Source organism: Suncus etruscus, chromosome 7, assembly GCF_024139225.1.
Source record: "Suncus etruscus isolate mSunEtr1 chromosome 7, mSunEtr1.pri.cur, whole genome shotgun sequence".
NCBI classification, from domain to species: Eukaryota; Metazoa; Chordata; class Mammalia; order Eulipotyphla; family Soricidae; genus Suncus; species Suncus etruscus.
Genome location: NC_064854.1, coordinates 130,512,811 through 130,529,169, shown reverse-complemented (window position 1 = coordinate 130,529,169; position 16,359 = coordinate 130,512,811). Strand labels below are relative to the sequence as shown.

The following is a 16,359-nucleotide window of genomic DNA, read 5'->3' as shown; positions in this document are numbered from 1 at the left end:
TGCAAATTCATGTTTAAAAATATTTAAACTTGAAACTTGGTTTTAGGGGTAGAAACATTATTTCTACCTTGGACTTTCATTAACCTTAATTTTTAATTTGACTTAAGGTAAAAATTATTTTAACAAGTAATCCTTTCCTAAGAAAGATAATATTTCCTCTTCAGTTTTTTAAAGGATTGGCTTCTTCTGGAGCTTGGGCTTGCTTTGATGAGTTTAATCGAATTGAGCTTGAAGTGTTGTCTGTGGTAGCTCAGCAGATCCTTTGCATTCAGAGAGCCATTCAGCAGAAACTGGAAGTGTTTAATTTTGAAGGAACAGAACTTAAACTCAATCCGAACTGCTTTGTAGCGATTACCATGAATCCTGGCTACGCGGGGCGATCTGAATTGCCAGACAATCTTAAGGTGATTCTTTTTATTATCTCTTAATTTAGAATTAATGGTTATAAATTTGTTAGTCAAAAGTAACAACACATGGGGCCGGAGAGATAGCAGGGCGGTAGGGCATTTGCCTGGCATGCGGAAGGACGGTGGTTTGAATCCCGGCATCCTACATGGTCCCCCGTGCCTGCCAGGAGCAGTATAGAGCCATGAGGAACCCCTGATCGCTGCCAGGTGTGACCCAAAAGACCAAACAAAAAGTTACACAATCCACTAAGAAACATATTTTCAAAACAATTTTGACATGTTTTAGTTTAAGTTAGTATTCAGATTTAAAGAGATATTGGAAATTTTACAGTTAATGAAAGAGTGTTGCATCAAAGGAATAAATTTAATTTAGTGAATGTATTTGTATGCTTAACTTAAAATATTTTATTTTATGTAATTAATATTTTTGATTTATTATCTACTTCAGGTTCTTTTTAGGACAGTTGCTATGATGGTTCCAAACTATGCCCTCATCGCAGAAATCTCTCTCTATTCCTATGGATTTTTGAATGCAAAACCTCTGTCTGTGAAGATAGTGATGACCTACAGACTTTGCTCCGAGCAGCTCTCATCACAATTTCATTATGATTATGGAATGCGAGCAGTAAAAGCAGTTTTAATAGCTGCTGGAAACCTAAAACTAAAATTTCCAGATGAAAATGAAGATATACTTGTAAGTATTAAATATATATTGCAAAAACTTAAGAAATAAAATTTAGGGGCCGGGAACATGGTGCTAAAGGTAAGGTGTCTGCCTTGCAAGCGCTAGCCTAGGACAGACCGCGGCTCGATCCCCCAGCGTCCCATATGATCCCCCCCAAGCCAGGGGCGATTTTTGAGCGCATAGCCAGGAGTAACCCCTGAGCATCAAATGGGTGTGGCCCAAAAACCAAAAAAAAAAAGAAGAAATAAAATTTAATTTTAGCATGGTTGACAGGTAGCTATCACTCTAATATAACATATAATGTTTATATAATATTAATATACATAGTGTGTATTAATATGATAGTTTAGGAGTTGTTTTATGTTATATTTTATGTAAATGCAACACTTTTTTGGCTTGATGAGCATAACATTTACCTTTGGGGAAAGATCTCATACAACCACATAAAATAAAATTTCACTTTTGGTGGGAGGAAGTATAGGGCAAATATTGGAGATTAACTTTTTGAATAATTTTTAGCTTCTTCGATCAATTAAAGATGTAAACGAGCCAAAGTTTCTATCACATGATATACCCTTATTTAATGGAATAACAAGTGACTTATTTCCTGGCATTAAACTTCCTGAAGCTGATTATCATGTAAGTAAACCTGCGAGAATTACTTTTTTTTGCAAATCAGTTCATCTGACAACTCAGTCATTTACAAAGTTTTTGTTTTGTGTTTTGGACTAAGGGTAAGAAAGATTTTAACCATGTTGTACTCTGGATCAAATTGGGGCCAGTCACATGAAAGGCAAGCACCTTAACCCATGGACTATATCTCCAGCCCATATAAAGTTTTATTAAATGAGTAAAATTATTTTGTTTGAAGTATATTATGCTTTTGGCCACTTTAATAAGGATGAATACATTTTAGCATTTTTTTTGTTTTTTAATATCTTTATTTAAACACCATGATTACATATTTGTAGTTGGTTTTTAGTTATTCAAAAAACCACCCCCTTCACCAGTGCAAAAAGATTTAGGCCAAAGATATATTTGTTCTAAGAGAACTTTATTTTCTTTGCGATTGATAATATAACTATTATATATTTAGCAAGCAGGAAAAATGGTAAGCTGAAAGTGAAAAACATTATAAAATAAAACATCATTATAAATATAAATAAAATATAAAATAAAAAACATTATATGTATGTATGTATGTATATATATATATATATATATATTTGAAACATACTCTAAGGCGTTCAGGGTTTACTCCTAGCTCTGCACTCAGAAATCACTCCTGGCAGGTTTAGGAGACCATCGGGGATGCTGGTGATGTGCTATGACCTCTGGCTGCCCTGCCCCCTCCCTACCCTCGTTTTTTCTTTTTTTCTTTTTCTTTTTGGCTTGCAGTCACATCTGGTGGTACTTAAGGCTAATACCTGACTTTGTTTTTTTGTTTTTAATTAATAAATGTTTATTTTTTGGTTTTTGAGCCATACCCAGCAGAGCTAAAGTGTTACTCCTGGTCTTTGCTCAGAAGTTACTCCTGGCAAATTCAGGACCTATATAGGGTGCCAGGGATTGAACCTGGATCAGTTACGGGCAAGGCAAATGCCCTATCCTCTGTACTATATCTCCAGCTCTGAATTTTATTTTTGTTTGTTTTGAGGCCACACCTGGTGTCACTCAGGGGTTACTCCAGGCTACGCGCTCAGAAATCATTCCTGCCTTGGGGGACCATTGGGACTCTGGAGATGGGACCCAGGTCCATCCTGGATAAAACTTTAGAGTCTGGATGAACAGTTCAGTGGCTGTGTTGTTTGCCATGCTTTCTACCTGAGTTCTATCTCTGGCATTGCATACAGTCCCCTCAAACACTTCCAAGAGTGATCCCTCAGCACAGAGCCAGAAGTAAGCCCTGAAAAGTATTAGGTGTAGCTAAAAGATTTTAAAAATGACGACAAAACTTTTTTGCTAAATGAAAAAACCTATAAAATATCTATGGCATGATTTATACAATTTTATAAAAATGTGTTTTATTTTCCTTTAAGGAATTTTTGGAATGTGCTCATGAAGCCTGCGCAGCACAAAATATTCAGCCTGTTAAATTTTTTATTGATAAAATTATTCAGACCTATGAAATGATGATTGTCAGACATGGGTAAGATTATATGTTATCACTGTCTACCAAAGTTCTATATTAATTTAATTATTTATTAACTTATCTATATATATATGTACATGATTGTTTTGCTCTTTCCATCTGAAGAATATAGAACAGAATTTTATATCTTATTAATTCACAAAAATTACATTTGTCACCTTGCAGTCATATTCTTGCTTATACTTAAAGAGAAGAAAGGGTAATACATAAATATGAAATGTGATTGTATTTAAAATATATTTTGAACGTGGGTGCCATCCTGACCCACCATCGCTGCCACCAAGAACCATCCACACAGAAGAGCTCATGGAAGGCGCATCAATGAGGTGAGCTGACCTTGTCCCCAAAGGGAAGAGCCAGAGGAGCCTGGCCACTCTGCAGCTGTGCACATCTCCTAGTCATTGAGCCCCAGCACAACATATAGAAAATACCACAATACAAGCATGACAATGGGGAAGCAAAGCATGCCTCCACTTTTCATAGAGAATGAAGATGGCAGCTCTGATGACCTGAAAAGTGCTGAAAATCTATTTAGTTTCTCATGTAAGGACTTTGGAGAAGAAATATGGAGGATCCTCATAGAACTCAAAGCATGGAACAAACTGAATGAACCACAAATAAAAGAACCAAGAAGATATGAAAATAGAAAAGAGGGGCCAGAGAGATAGCACAGCAGTAGGGCATTTGCCTTACATGCAGCTGGTCCAGGACAGACGGTGGTTCAAATCCCAGCATCCCATATGGTCCCCTGAGTCAGCAAGGAGTGACTTCTAAGTGCAGAGTGAGGAGTAACCCATGAGTGCTGCTGGGTGTGACCCAAAAACCGAGAGGTGGGGGAGAGAGAGAGGAGAGGAGAAAGAAAGAAAGAAGAAAGAGAAAGGAGAAAGACTAGAGAAAAGAAAAGAAAAAGAAAATAGAAATGAGAAAACTCACAACTAAACTAACAAAACTGAAAAACTTGGTGGGTAAAATGAAAACCTCACTGGAAAGCCTCTTCCACAGATTAAAGCATCTAAGGATAGAATCAGTGAGCTAGAAGATGAGATGCATAACAACTCTATACAACAGAAGAGATTGGAAAAGAGCCTTAAAACAAATGATAAGACAATGGAATACAATCCTCAAAAAATGTGAACAGATTAAAATAGAAGTCTTTGATAAACTCAACAGAAACAGTATAAGAATCAGTGGAGTCCTAGACACCAAGAAGAAAATCCCCATGAAGAATTAATTGTCAAGGACATCATTGGAGAGAAACTCTCAGAGTTAAAGAGTGCAGACCCCCACAACTGTTTTAAGGTTTACCTATAGTGTTTATTAGAAAATTAAATTTATATTTTCTTTTGTCGTTAATAGTGTTAATATAGAGAATTTGATTTAGAGTTTTACAATTCAAAAGTCAAAAGTACTTTTCTCATGTCTGAGAAAACATCACATAATTTTAAAAGTTGTATTAATTTTGATAGTATAAAATTTTATATACTAGTATACAGGCTATTGATTCAATTTCTCATGATTTTTCAGAATCTTATTGTAGAATTACTTTTTTCCTTAATAGTTTTATGTTAGTAGGAGAACCTTTTGCTGGTAAGACGAAAGTTCTGCATATGCTGGCTGATACTTTAACACTTATGAATGAGCGTGGCTATGGAGAGGAAGAGAAGGTTATTTTTAGGACTGTAAACCCCAAGTCCATTACTATGGGTCAACTTTTTGGACAATTTGATCCAGTGTCTCATGAGGTAATATATAGTATAAATATTCTCAACTCTATTGACAACACACGTTAAATCATGAAATTTGAAATGTTTTGTGAGTTCTTTCCTAAATCCAGTTATTTATAAAGGGTAATTTCCACCTTTTCCTTTCCCTTTTAGTGGACTGATGGTATTGTGGCTAATACTTTTAGAGAATTTGCCTTAGCAGAAACTTCCGATCGAAAATGGGTTGTATTTGATGGTCCCATTGATACTCTGTGGATAGAGAGTATGAATACAGTATTGGATGATAATAAAAAGGTAAATAATCATGATTAAAAGCACAAAAGATAGACAATATATCTTTATAGTACTTAACAATATTAGACTATAAAGTTAAAATAGTTAATATGGTATATTTGGTGTTACATTTATTTTTATCATTAGAAAAGCAGACATGCATAGCCAATGTTTTATGCTTAACAACTGATTTTCTAGGACTCTATATTTAAAATTGAGAATATAGATGGGTTAAATAATTTATATTATATTTTTTAATTTAGCATTTTGAGTTCCTTCCATAGCACTGTTCAGAGGCACCTCTCAGGTCAGTGCTTGGGATTGGTCCTACTGACACTCAGGTGACTAATGGTGAAACCCATGAAACCATGGTGAGCCCAGATGAACCTACATCTTCCTTATACAGATTATGTTCTCTAGCCCTTTAAGTTATCTCCCTGCTCTGAGGTTTTTTTGTTTGCTTTTGGGCCAAACCCAGTGATGCTCAGGAGTTACTCCTGGCTACGCACTCAGAAATCACTCTTGGCTTGGGGGACCGTATGGGACACAGGGGATTGAACTGGGGTCTGTCCTAGATCAGCCATGTGCAAAGCAAACATCCTACTTGCTGCGCAACCACTCCAGCCCCTAAATTTTATTTTTTTAATGAAAAATTTGCTGTAATATTAAACTTTGCCTTATCCTCTACTTAATTTTTTAAATTTATTTAAACACCTTAATTACATACATGATTGTGTTTGGGTTTCAGTCATGTAAAGAACACCACGCATCACCAGTGCAACATTCCCATCACCAATGTTCCAAGTCTCCCTCCTCCCCACCCAACCCCCGCCTGTACTCTAGACAGGCTCTCCATTTTCCTCATACATTCTCGTTATTAGGACAGTTCAAAATATAGTTATTTCCCTAACTAAACTCATCACTCTTTGTGGTGAGCTTCCTGAGGTGAGCTGGAACTTCCAGCTCTTTTCTCTTTTGTGTCTGAAAATTATTATTGCAAGAATGTCGTTCATTTTTCTTAAAACCCATAGATGAGTGAGACCATTCTGCGTTTTTCTCTCTCTCTCTGACTTATTTCACTCAGCATAATAGATTCCGTGTACATCCATGTATAGGAAAATTTCATGACTTCATCTCTCCTGACAGCTGCATAATATTCCATTGTGTATATGTACCACAGTTTCTTTAGCCATTCGTCTGTTGAAGGGCATCTTGGTTGTTTCCAGAGTCTTGCTATGGTAAATAGTGCTGCAATGAATATAGGTGTAAGGAAGGGGGTTTTGTATTGTATTTTTGTGTTCCTAGGGTATATTCCTAGGAGTGGTATAGCTGGATCGTATGGGAGCTCGATTTCCAGTTTTTGGAGGAATCTCCATATCGCTTTCCATAAAGGTTGAACTAGACGGCATTCCCACCAGCAGTGGATAAGAGTTCCTTTCTCTCCACATCCCCGCCAACACTGTTTATTCTCATTCTTTGTGATGTGTGCCATTCTCTGGGGTGTGAGGTGGTATCTCATTGTTGTTTTGATTTGCATCTCCCTGATGATTAGTGATGTGGAACATTTTTTCATGTGTCTTTGGCCATGTGTATTTCTTCTTTGTCAAAGTGTCTGTTCATTTCTTCTCCCCATTTTTTGATGGGGTTAGATGTTTTTTTCTTGTAAAGTTCTGTCAGTGCCTTGTATATTTTGGAGATTAGCCCCTTATCTGATGGGTATTGGGTGAATAGTTTCTCCCACTCAGTGGGTGGCTCTTGTATCCTGGGAACTATTTCCTTTGAGGTGCAGAAGCTTCTCAGCTTAATATATTCCCATCTGTTAATCTCTGCTTTCACTTGCTTGGAGAGTGCAGTTTCCTCCTTGAAGATGCCTGTAATGTCCTGGAGTGTTTTGCCTATGTGCTGTTCTATATATCTTATGGTTTTGGGGCTGATATCGAGGTCTTTAATCCATTTGGATTTTACCTTTGTACATGATGTTAGCTGGGGGTCTAAGTTCAATTTTTTGCAAGTGGCTATCCAATTGTGCCAACACCACTTGTTGAAGAGGCTTTTCCTGCTCCATTTAGGATTTCCTGCTCCTTTATCAAAAATTAGGTGATTGTATGTCTGGGGAACATTTTCTGAGTATTCAAGCCTATTCCACTGATCTGAGGACCTGTCCTTATTCCAATACCATGCTGTTTTGATAACTATTGCTTTGTAGTACAGTTTAAAGTTGGGGAAAGTAATTCCTCCCATATTCTTTTTCCCAATGATTGCTTTAGCTATTCGAGGGTGTTTATTGTTCCAAATGAATTTCAAAAGTGTCTGATCCACTTCTTTGAAGAATGTCATGGGTATCTTTAGAGGGATGGCATTAAATCTGTATAATGCCTTGGGGAGTATTGCCATTTTGATGATGTTAATCCTGCCAATCCATGAGCAGGGTATGCATTTCCATTTCCGTGTGTCTTATTTCTTGGAGCAGAGTTTTATAGTTTTCCTTGTATAGGTCCTTCACATATTTAGTCAAGTTGATTCCAAGATATTTGAGTTTGTGTGGCACTATTGTGAATGGGGTTGTTTTCTTAATGTCCATTTCATCCTTATTACTATTGGTGTATAGAAAGGCCATTGATTTTTGTGTGTTAATTTTGTAGCCTGCCACCTTGCTATATGAGTCTATTGTTTCTAGAAGCTTTTTGGTAGAGTCTTTAGGGTTTTCTAAGTAGAGTATCATGTCATCTGCAAACAGTGAGAGCTTGACTTCTTCCTTTCCTATCTGGATTCCCTTGATATCCTTTTCTTGCCTAATCGCTATAGCAAGTACTTCCAGTGCTATGTTGAATAGGAGTGGTGAGAGAGGACAGCCTTGTCTTGTGCCAGAATTTAGAGGGAAGGCTTTTAGTTTTTCTCCATTGAGGATAATATTTGCCACTGGCTTGTGGTAGATGGCCTTCACTATATTGAGAAAGGTTCCCTCCATTCCCATCTTGCTGAGAGTTTTGATCAAGAATGGGTGTTGGACCTTATCAAATGCTTTCTCTGCATCTATTGATATGATCATGTGGTTTTTATTTTTCTTGTTATTGATGTTGTGTATTATGTTGATAGATTTACGGATGTTAAACCAGCCTTGCATTCCTGGGATGAAACCTACTTGATCGTAGTGGATGATCTTCTTAACGAGGCATTGAATCCTATTTGCCAGGATTTTGTTGAGGATCTTTGCATCTGCATTCATCAGCGATATTGGTCTGTAATTTTCTTTTTTTGTAGCATCTCTGTCTGGTTTAGGTATCAAGGTGATGTTGGCTTCATAAAAGCTATTTGGAAGTGTTTCTGTTTGTTCAATTTCATGAAAGAGTCTTGCCAAGATTGGCAGTAGTTCCTCTTGGAAAGTTTGATAGAATTCATTAGTGAATCCATCTGGACCTGGGCTTTTGTTTTTCGGCAGACATTTGATTACTGTTTTAATTTCATCAATATTGATGGGGGTGTTTAGATATGCTACATCCTCTTCCTTCAACCGTGGAAGAGTATAAGAGTCCAAGAATTTATCCATTTCTTCCAGGTTCTCATTTTTAGTGGCATAGAGTTTTTCAAAGTAGTTTCTGATTACCCTTTGAATCTCTGTCATATCAGTAGTGATCTCTCCTTTTTCATTCCTGATACGAGTTATCAAGTTTCTCTCTCTCTTTCTTTGTTAGGTTTGCCAGTGGTCTATCAATCTTGTTTATTTTTTCAAAGAACCAACTTCTGCTTTCGTTGATCTTTCGGATTGTTTTTTGAGTTTCCACTTCGTTGATTTCTGCTCTCAGCTTTGTTATTTCCTTCTGTCTTCCTATTCTTGGGTCCTTTTGTTGAGCATTTTCTAGTTCTATTAGCTGTGTCATTAAGCTACTCAGGTAAGCTCCTTCTTCCTTCCTGATGTGTGCTTGCAAAGCTATAAATTTTCCTCTCAGTACTGCTTTTGCTGTGTCCCATAAGTTCTGATAGTTTGTGTCTTTATTGTCATTTGTTTCCAGGAACCTTTTTATTTCCTCCTTGATTTCATCTCGGACCCACTGGTTATTGAGCATGAGGCTGTTTAACTTCCAGATGTTAAAGTGTTTCTTCTGAGTCCCTTTGGAGTTCACAAATAATTTCAGAGCCTTGTGGTCAGCGAAGGTAGTCTGCAAAATTTCTATCCTCTTGATCTTAAGGAGGTATGTTTTTTTTTTTTTTTTTTTTTGGTTTTTGGGTCACACCCGGCATCGCTCAGGGGTTACTCCTGGCTCTATGCTCAGAAATCACCCGTGGCAGGCACGGGGGACCATATGGGATACCGGGATTCGAACCACCGTCCTTCTGCATGAAAGGCAAACGCCTTACTTCCATGCTATCTCTCCAGCCCCTGGAGGTATGTTTTATGTGCCAGCATGTAGTCTATCCTGGAGAATGTCCCGTGTACATTGGAGAAGAATGTGTATCCAGGTTTCTGGGGATGGAGTGTCCTATATATATCTACTAGGCCTCTTTCTTCCATTTCTCTCCTCAGGTCTAGTATGTTCTTGTTGGGTTTCAGTCTGGTTGACCTATCCAGTGTTGACAAAGCCATGTTAAGGTCCCCCACAATTATTGTGTTGTTGTTGATATTATTTTTCAGATTTGTCAACAGTTGTATTAAATATTTTGCTGGCCCCTCCTTCGGTGCATATATGTTTAGGAGAGTGAATTCTTCCTACTCTACGTACCCCTTGATTAATATAAAATGTCCATCTTTGTCCCTTACAACCTTCCTGAGTATAAAGTTTGCATTATCTGATATTAGTATGGCCACTCCAGCTTTTTTATGGGTGTTGTTTGCTTGGATAATTTTTCTCCAGCCTTTTATTTTGAGTCTATGTTTGTTCTGACTATTCAGGTGCGTTTCTTGTAGGCAGCAGAAGGTTGGATTGAGTTTTTTGATCCATTTAGCCACTCTGTGTCTCTTAACTGGTGCATTTAGTCCATTGACATTGAGAGAAAGAATTGTCCTGGGATTTAACGCCATCTTTATTTCGAAATTTGGTGTGTCTTTTGGGTAGTCTTGTCTTAGATTAGGTCTTTCAGTTTTTCTCTTTTTTTTTTTTTTTTTTTTTTTTTGGTTTTTGGGTCACACCTGGCAGTGCTCAGGGGTTATTCCTGGCTCCAGGCTTAGAAATTGCTCCTGGCAGGCACAGGGGACCATATGGGGCGCCGGGATTCGAACCGATGACCTCCTGCATGAAAGGCAAACGCCTTACCTCCATGCTATCTCTCCGGCCCCTCAGTTTTTCTCTTAAGACTGGTTTTGTGTCTGTGAAGTTTCTGAGCTGTTTTTTGTCTGTGAAACCATGTATTCTTCCGTCAAACCGGAAAGTGAGTTTTGCTGGGTATAGTATTCTGGGTGAAGCATTCATTTCATTCAGTCTTGTCACAATATCCCACCACTGCTTTCTGGCATTGAGTGTTTCTGGTGACAGGTCTGCTGTAAATCTCAGGGAAGCTTGCTTGAACGTGATTCCCCTTTTGATCTTGCTGTTTTCAGAATTCTGTCTCTATCTGTGGGATTTGTCATTGTGACTAGGATGTGTCTTGGGGTGGTTTTTCTGGGGTCTCTTTTGGTTGGTACTCTTCGGGCATGCAGGATTTGATCACATATATTCTTTAGCTCTGGAAGTTTCTCTTTAATGATGTTCTTGACAGTTGATTCTTCCTGGAAATTTTCTTTCTGGGTCTCTGGGACTCCAATGATTCTTAAGTTGTTTCTGTTGATCTTATCATAGACTTCTATTTTCATCTGCTCCCATTCTTTGACTAATTTTCCATTGTCTGCTCATTTGCTTTAAGTTTTTGTCCAATCTCTCCTGCTGTATGGAATTGTTATGTATCTCATCTTCCACAGCACAAAGTCTATTCTCAGCTTCTGATACCCTGTCCCAGAGCTTATCCATTTTGTTATTCACTTCGTTTACTGACTTTTTCAGTCCTTTTAGTTGACATGTTATTTCAGTTTGGAGTTTTGTGATTTCTGTCTTCATATTTTCTTGGTTCTTATTAGTGTTCTGTTCAACTCGATCCATGGTTTCTTGGAGTTCTTTGAGCATCTTCCATATTGCTAGTCTAAAGTCCTTATCTGAGAGGTTGATTAGTTGGTTGGTCATTATCTGGTCCTCAGAATTGTCATCTTCATTCTCTATGTCTGATGCTGGCCTGCGTTGTTTCCCCATTGTCACACTTGTATTTTGGGTTTTTCTACGTGTTGTGGTGGTATTCATTGTCTATATGATGCAGGCAGTACACTCCTCTGGCTCCTCCCTTTCTGGATGGGCTGACTTGCCTCTAAGGGAGGGGAGTCCTCCATGGATGAAGCCTCACACTGGGTCAAATCTTAGGCCCGAGCATGCAGCAGAGAAGACAGTCCGGAGAGAAATGTTTGCTTCTGTGATATAGCGCCGTTCTTAGTGTGATTTTTCCTTCTTGTTGCAATGGTGTTCTTTCCGCGGCCGTGCTCCGCTGGAGCCTCTTTTTGCCCCACTCGCAAGAGTTTCATGCAAGAGGACAGTAGACAGACATATACAGGTCACACTCACAGTTTTTCACAGTTGGGCCCCACTGGGCCGGTGTACTTTCGTGGATTTTCCCCGCCTGGTGTCACACACAGGGAGCCGGCTTTTGCAAAGGCTTGCCGGTTTTCATGCTCTCTCTGCTTAATTTTTATTTATTATTTTATTTATTTATTTATTTATTTATTTATTTATTTATTTATTTATTTATTTATTTATTTTGGTTTTTGGGTAACACCAGGCAGTGCTCAGGGGTTACTCCTGGCTCTATGCTCAAAAATTGGTTCCTGGCAGGCTCAGGGGACCACCTGGGATGCCAGAATTTGAACCATCATCCATCTCTATGCAAGGCAAATGCCCTACCTCCATACTATTTCTCCAGCCTTTGCTTAATTTTTAATAGAATAAAAATAGATTTATTAAAACTACAATAATAGGAAGACAGAGTAAGGTAATACATGACGATAAGTCATTTAGTTTCTCCAATATTGTGGTTTCTTTTTTTGGAGGGGAAACCATCTAATGGTTATTGAGAGTTATACCCAGTTCAATGCTTAGGGATTGATCTTAGAGATGCTTATGGCAATTTATGGTGCCAAGATTTGAACACAGACTTCTTGCATACAAATCAAGTGCTCAGCATATTGAGTGTTCTCTGTGTTCATATTATTTCTTGTAGAAGTATGAGTTCATATTGTAGGAGAAAATAAAGTGTCTAATTCCTTTATGATGCTTCAGTACTCATACTTGTCATATTTGCCTTAATAGTTCTAGGATATGCAAAAGAACTAGAAAATTGAAGTCTTATATTATTTACTTGAGAGAAAATGTATAAAGTATGAAATGTATACTACTTTTAAGTTTAGATTTTATTATTGTTATGCCCATACACTATCACATAAGCATTACAGAACTAGGATGCATAAAATTTTTGCATCCTATAAAAAACTCATTCATGTTTCTTCCTAATTGGTATACTTAGGAATAATCAATCATTATTGTCACTTATCTTATAAATCAGTTTCACTGCTTCCTGAACTTCCTGTAAATGCTAGTTATTCAAAAATTAGAAGTTTATGCATGCTCTATTTTTCTTTATTTTTTTAAATTCTTGTGATAATTGTTAAAATCAGGAGCATTTGATTAGTAATAAAAATATATTGTACAAAAATATATATATCGTACATAGGGGCTAGAGTGGTGGCACAAGTGGTAGGGCATTTGTCTTGTATGCACTAACCTAGGACGGACCACAGTTTGATCCCCCGGCATCCCCTATGGGGAAGTCCCCCAAACCCGGAGCAATTTCTGAGCACATAGCCAGGAGTAACCCCTGAGCATCACTGGGTGTGGCCCAAAAAGCAAAAAAATAAAATTGGATAGGATTTTACTATTTGTGCCATGTAGTTCCTTGTCTTATCCCATGAAAAATTATTCTGATTATAGAAGGAGAGGCTGGCTCTCAAAGATGTTGTATATTTATTTCACTAGTAAATAATTGACAAGACCTACAATGAAGCTTTGCTTAATTTCTTTCTAATATTTATCCCCTAGATAATAGGATATTTATTTATAATAAAATATTATTTTACTTTAAACAAAAATACTTTCTTTTACAAGTAGAATAAATTTTATATGTAAACTTTAATATTTAAAAGAATAAACATGTTAAAAAATTGTCTTTAGCTTTGTCTTATGAGTGGAGAAATCATTCAAATGTCCCCTCAGATGAGCCTCATCTTTGAAACAATGGACCTTTCTCAGGCCTCAGTAAGTTAATTATTTAATGAAAGTTTATTTTTTCATTTGTTATATATTTTACTTAATAAATATTTTATGTATTCATAAAATGAGTGAGGGTCTAGAAAAATGAAACAAGATACAATGTTTATTTAGGGAGGACAAGAAGCATAAAATAAATAATCCCAAAATGCAGCTATATATAAGTGCTCTCAGTACATGAGGGAGATGATGAACTGTTGATTGTTGGTTCTTATTTTGAGGGCTAAGCCTTTTCCCGGGGAAATTGGGGTGAGCATTCCAAATCATGATTAAATGACTTGTAAATGCCTGGAGCCATGGCATCTACAAGGAGCTATCATGGCAGGCAGTGCATTTGAGGCTCTTGATGAAGATGAGAACTAGATCATAAAGGCCTTAACATGTAAAGTAGTACTTAATAACAGTGATTATAAAGTCTACTAGTGTAAAAGTACACTGCGGGAAAAGGGTCTATTTTCTTCTCCAGCCAGCCACCGTGAGCCGCTGTGGCATGATTTATTTGGAGCCCTCACAATTAGGATGGAGACCACTTGTGTCATCCTGGTTAAATTCACTGAATGAACCTCTTCAGGAGCCAGAACATCAAGCTCTTCTCAAAGACCTCTTTGAATGGTTAATAGCGCCTGCTCTAACCCTTCGTAAGAAAAAATTAAAGGTAACACTATAATTCTTTGACCTGCTCATATTTCTTTATTTCATTCGGTTTAAATAAGTCACTGGATAATAATTGGCAACGTTTTTGCAAGACTATATTATGTCACAGGTATATTAACGTTGTGTGGATTCATCTTCTTCATATCCCCCTAATTTGTATATCTATCTATTACACATATATGTGTTTGAGAATATTTGTGTGTGCATTTGCTCTATTTCTTCCTATTTGAGCTTAATTAAATGTTTTACAAATAAAATATTTAGTACATAACATGATATTTGCTCTACATAGATGTAGTGAATTGGTTAAAACACTCAAACTAATGAGTCTATCATTTCCTCAAATAGTTACCTAATTTTTTGTGTGTATTATAGAGAACCTGCAATCAATTGATACTGATTGCATACAGTATTTGATCAATATTATTCATTACAGTCATCATGTTACATATTAGATCTCTAGAATTATTCTTCCTAGGTAACTTCAACTTTGTTCTTTTTGTCTCAAATCTTCCCATTTTCCCATTCCCATCCCTTTAAAGCTTTAAAGCTCTGTTTTTTCTTTGTTTCTATGCACTCATCTCTTGGGATGCCATTTAGTTAGTTACATGGCACTTTACATGCCAAGTAAGACTATGTAGTTTTGTCCTGTATCTGGTTTGCTAAACCTAGCATCATGTTCTCAAGGTGTTTATGCTGCATATGGCAGAATCTTTTTTTAAAAATGCAGAATAAGATTTCCTTGCTTATATATACACCACATTTCTTTATCCATGACTACCAATGACAGCTTTAGTTTTTAGATGTGAATAATTGCTGCTATGAATATAAAAGTACAGATATTTCGGGGCCGGGCGGTGGCGCTGGAGGTAAGGTGCCTGCCTTACCTGCGCTAGCCTAGGAGATGGACCGCGGTTCGATCCCCCGGCGTCCCATATGGTCCCCCAAGCCAGGAGCGACTTCTGAGCGCATAGCCAGGAGTAACCCCTGAGCGTTACCGGGTGTGGCCCAAAAACCAAAAAAAAAAACAAAACAAAAAGTACAGATATTTCTTCAGGGTGCTTATTTGTGAGGGAGTATTTCCCAGAGAAGGGTGGCTTGAATATGTGTAGTTTTACTTTTAGTTATTTTGAGAATCCATGATACTGTTTTCCATAATGTTCACTAATTTTTAATTCTCATCAATAGTCTACAAGGGCTTTCTTTTCCCTGAATTCTCAACAACATATATTTTTAAAATCTTTTTGATAATGGTCATCCTTAAAGATTATGAAGCAATAATCTCATTGTTGGTTGGTTTATATTTTCCTGATGATCAGTGATACTGTTATTGTCAGATTGTATATCTTCTTTGAGGAAAAAAAACATCTATTTGGTTCCTTTCTCATGGAGGGGGAGGTTGAGCCACTATAGAAACAGCTTAGAGGCTGTTTCTTACTCAGCTAGGAGTAACCTCTTGCTGTGTTCAGGAAACCATATGTAATTCTGGGTATTTGAAGCAGAATCAGTCACATACACAATCTCTCCAGCACTGTCCTCACTTTTATATTAAATTGTTTGTTTTTTTGCTTTGAGTATTTCAAATTACTTATATATTTTGGATATTAACTTATCAGATATATAATTTGTGAATATTTTTTCCTCTGTCCAAAAATTTTCATTTTGTTGTTTCTTTCATTTTATGTGTATTGTAATTTTTTTAGCTTGATACAGTTCCACTGGTTATTTTTTTTGATTGCCTAAAATTTAGCTATCATAACAAAAATGATGATCAAGATCAGTGTCAAGGATATTGGCCTTATGTTTGTGTTTACAAGTTATTTGGGGACGGGAGGGGTACACCTGATGTTGTAGTGCTATTCTAGGGATTTAACCAAGCTTGGCCTTTACCTGTCAGCTCCATTTTGTATGTGTGTGTGTTTGTTTGGTCTTTTTTTTTTTTTTTTTTTGGTGTTTTTAGTTTGTTTACTTCTAGCTCTGCACTCAAAATCACTGATCTCAGTATTGCAGGCTATATTGACTGCTGGGATTGAACTCAAGTTGGCTGTGTGTAAGGCTATACTTATCGCTGTTCCCTCCAGCCCAATTTTTTAGGAGTTTTATAGTTTCAGGTTTGATGCTTAAGTCTTTA

The 16,359-nt window shown here is 37.1% G+C and overlaps 1 protein-coding gene across 1 annotated transcript in view; it reads left to right on the top strand.

Moving 5' to 3' along the window:
- DNAH12 (dynein axonemal heavy chain 12) overlaps window positions 1-16,359 on the top strand; it is a 227,137-nt gene that overhangs the window by 99,848 nt on the left and 110,930 nt on the right. Inside the window, 8 exon segments of the mRNA XM_049776149.1 lie at window positions 165-404; window positions 856-1,101; window positions 1,612-1,731; window positions 3,132-3,241; window positions 4,803-4,986; window positions 5,122-5,262; window positions 13,479-13,562; window positions 14,041-14,229. Coding sequence (XP_049632106.1) covers window positions 165-404; window positions 856-1,101; window positions 1,612-1,731; window positions 3,132-3,241; window positions 4,803-4,986; window positions 5,122-5,262; window positions 13,479-13,562; window positions 14,041-14,229 — 1,314 coding nt within the window.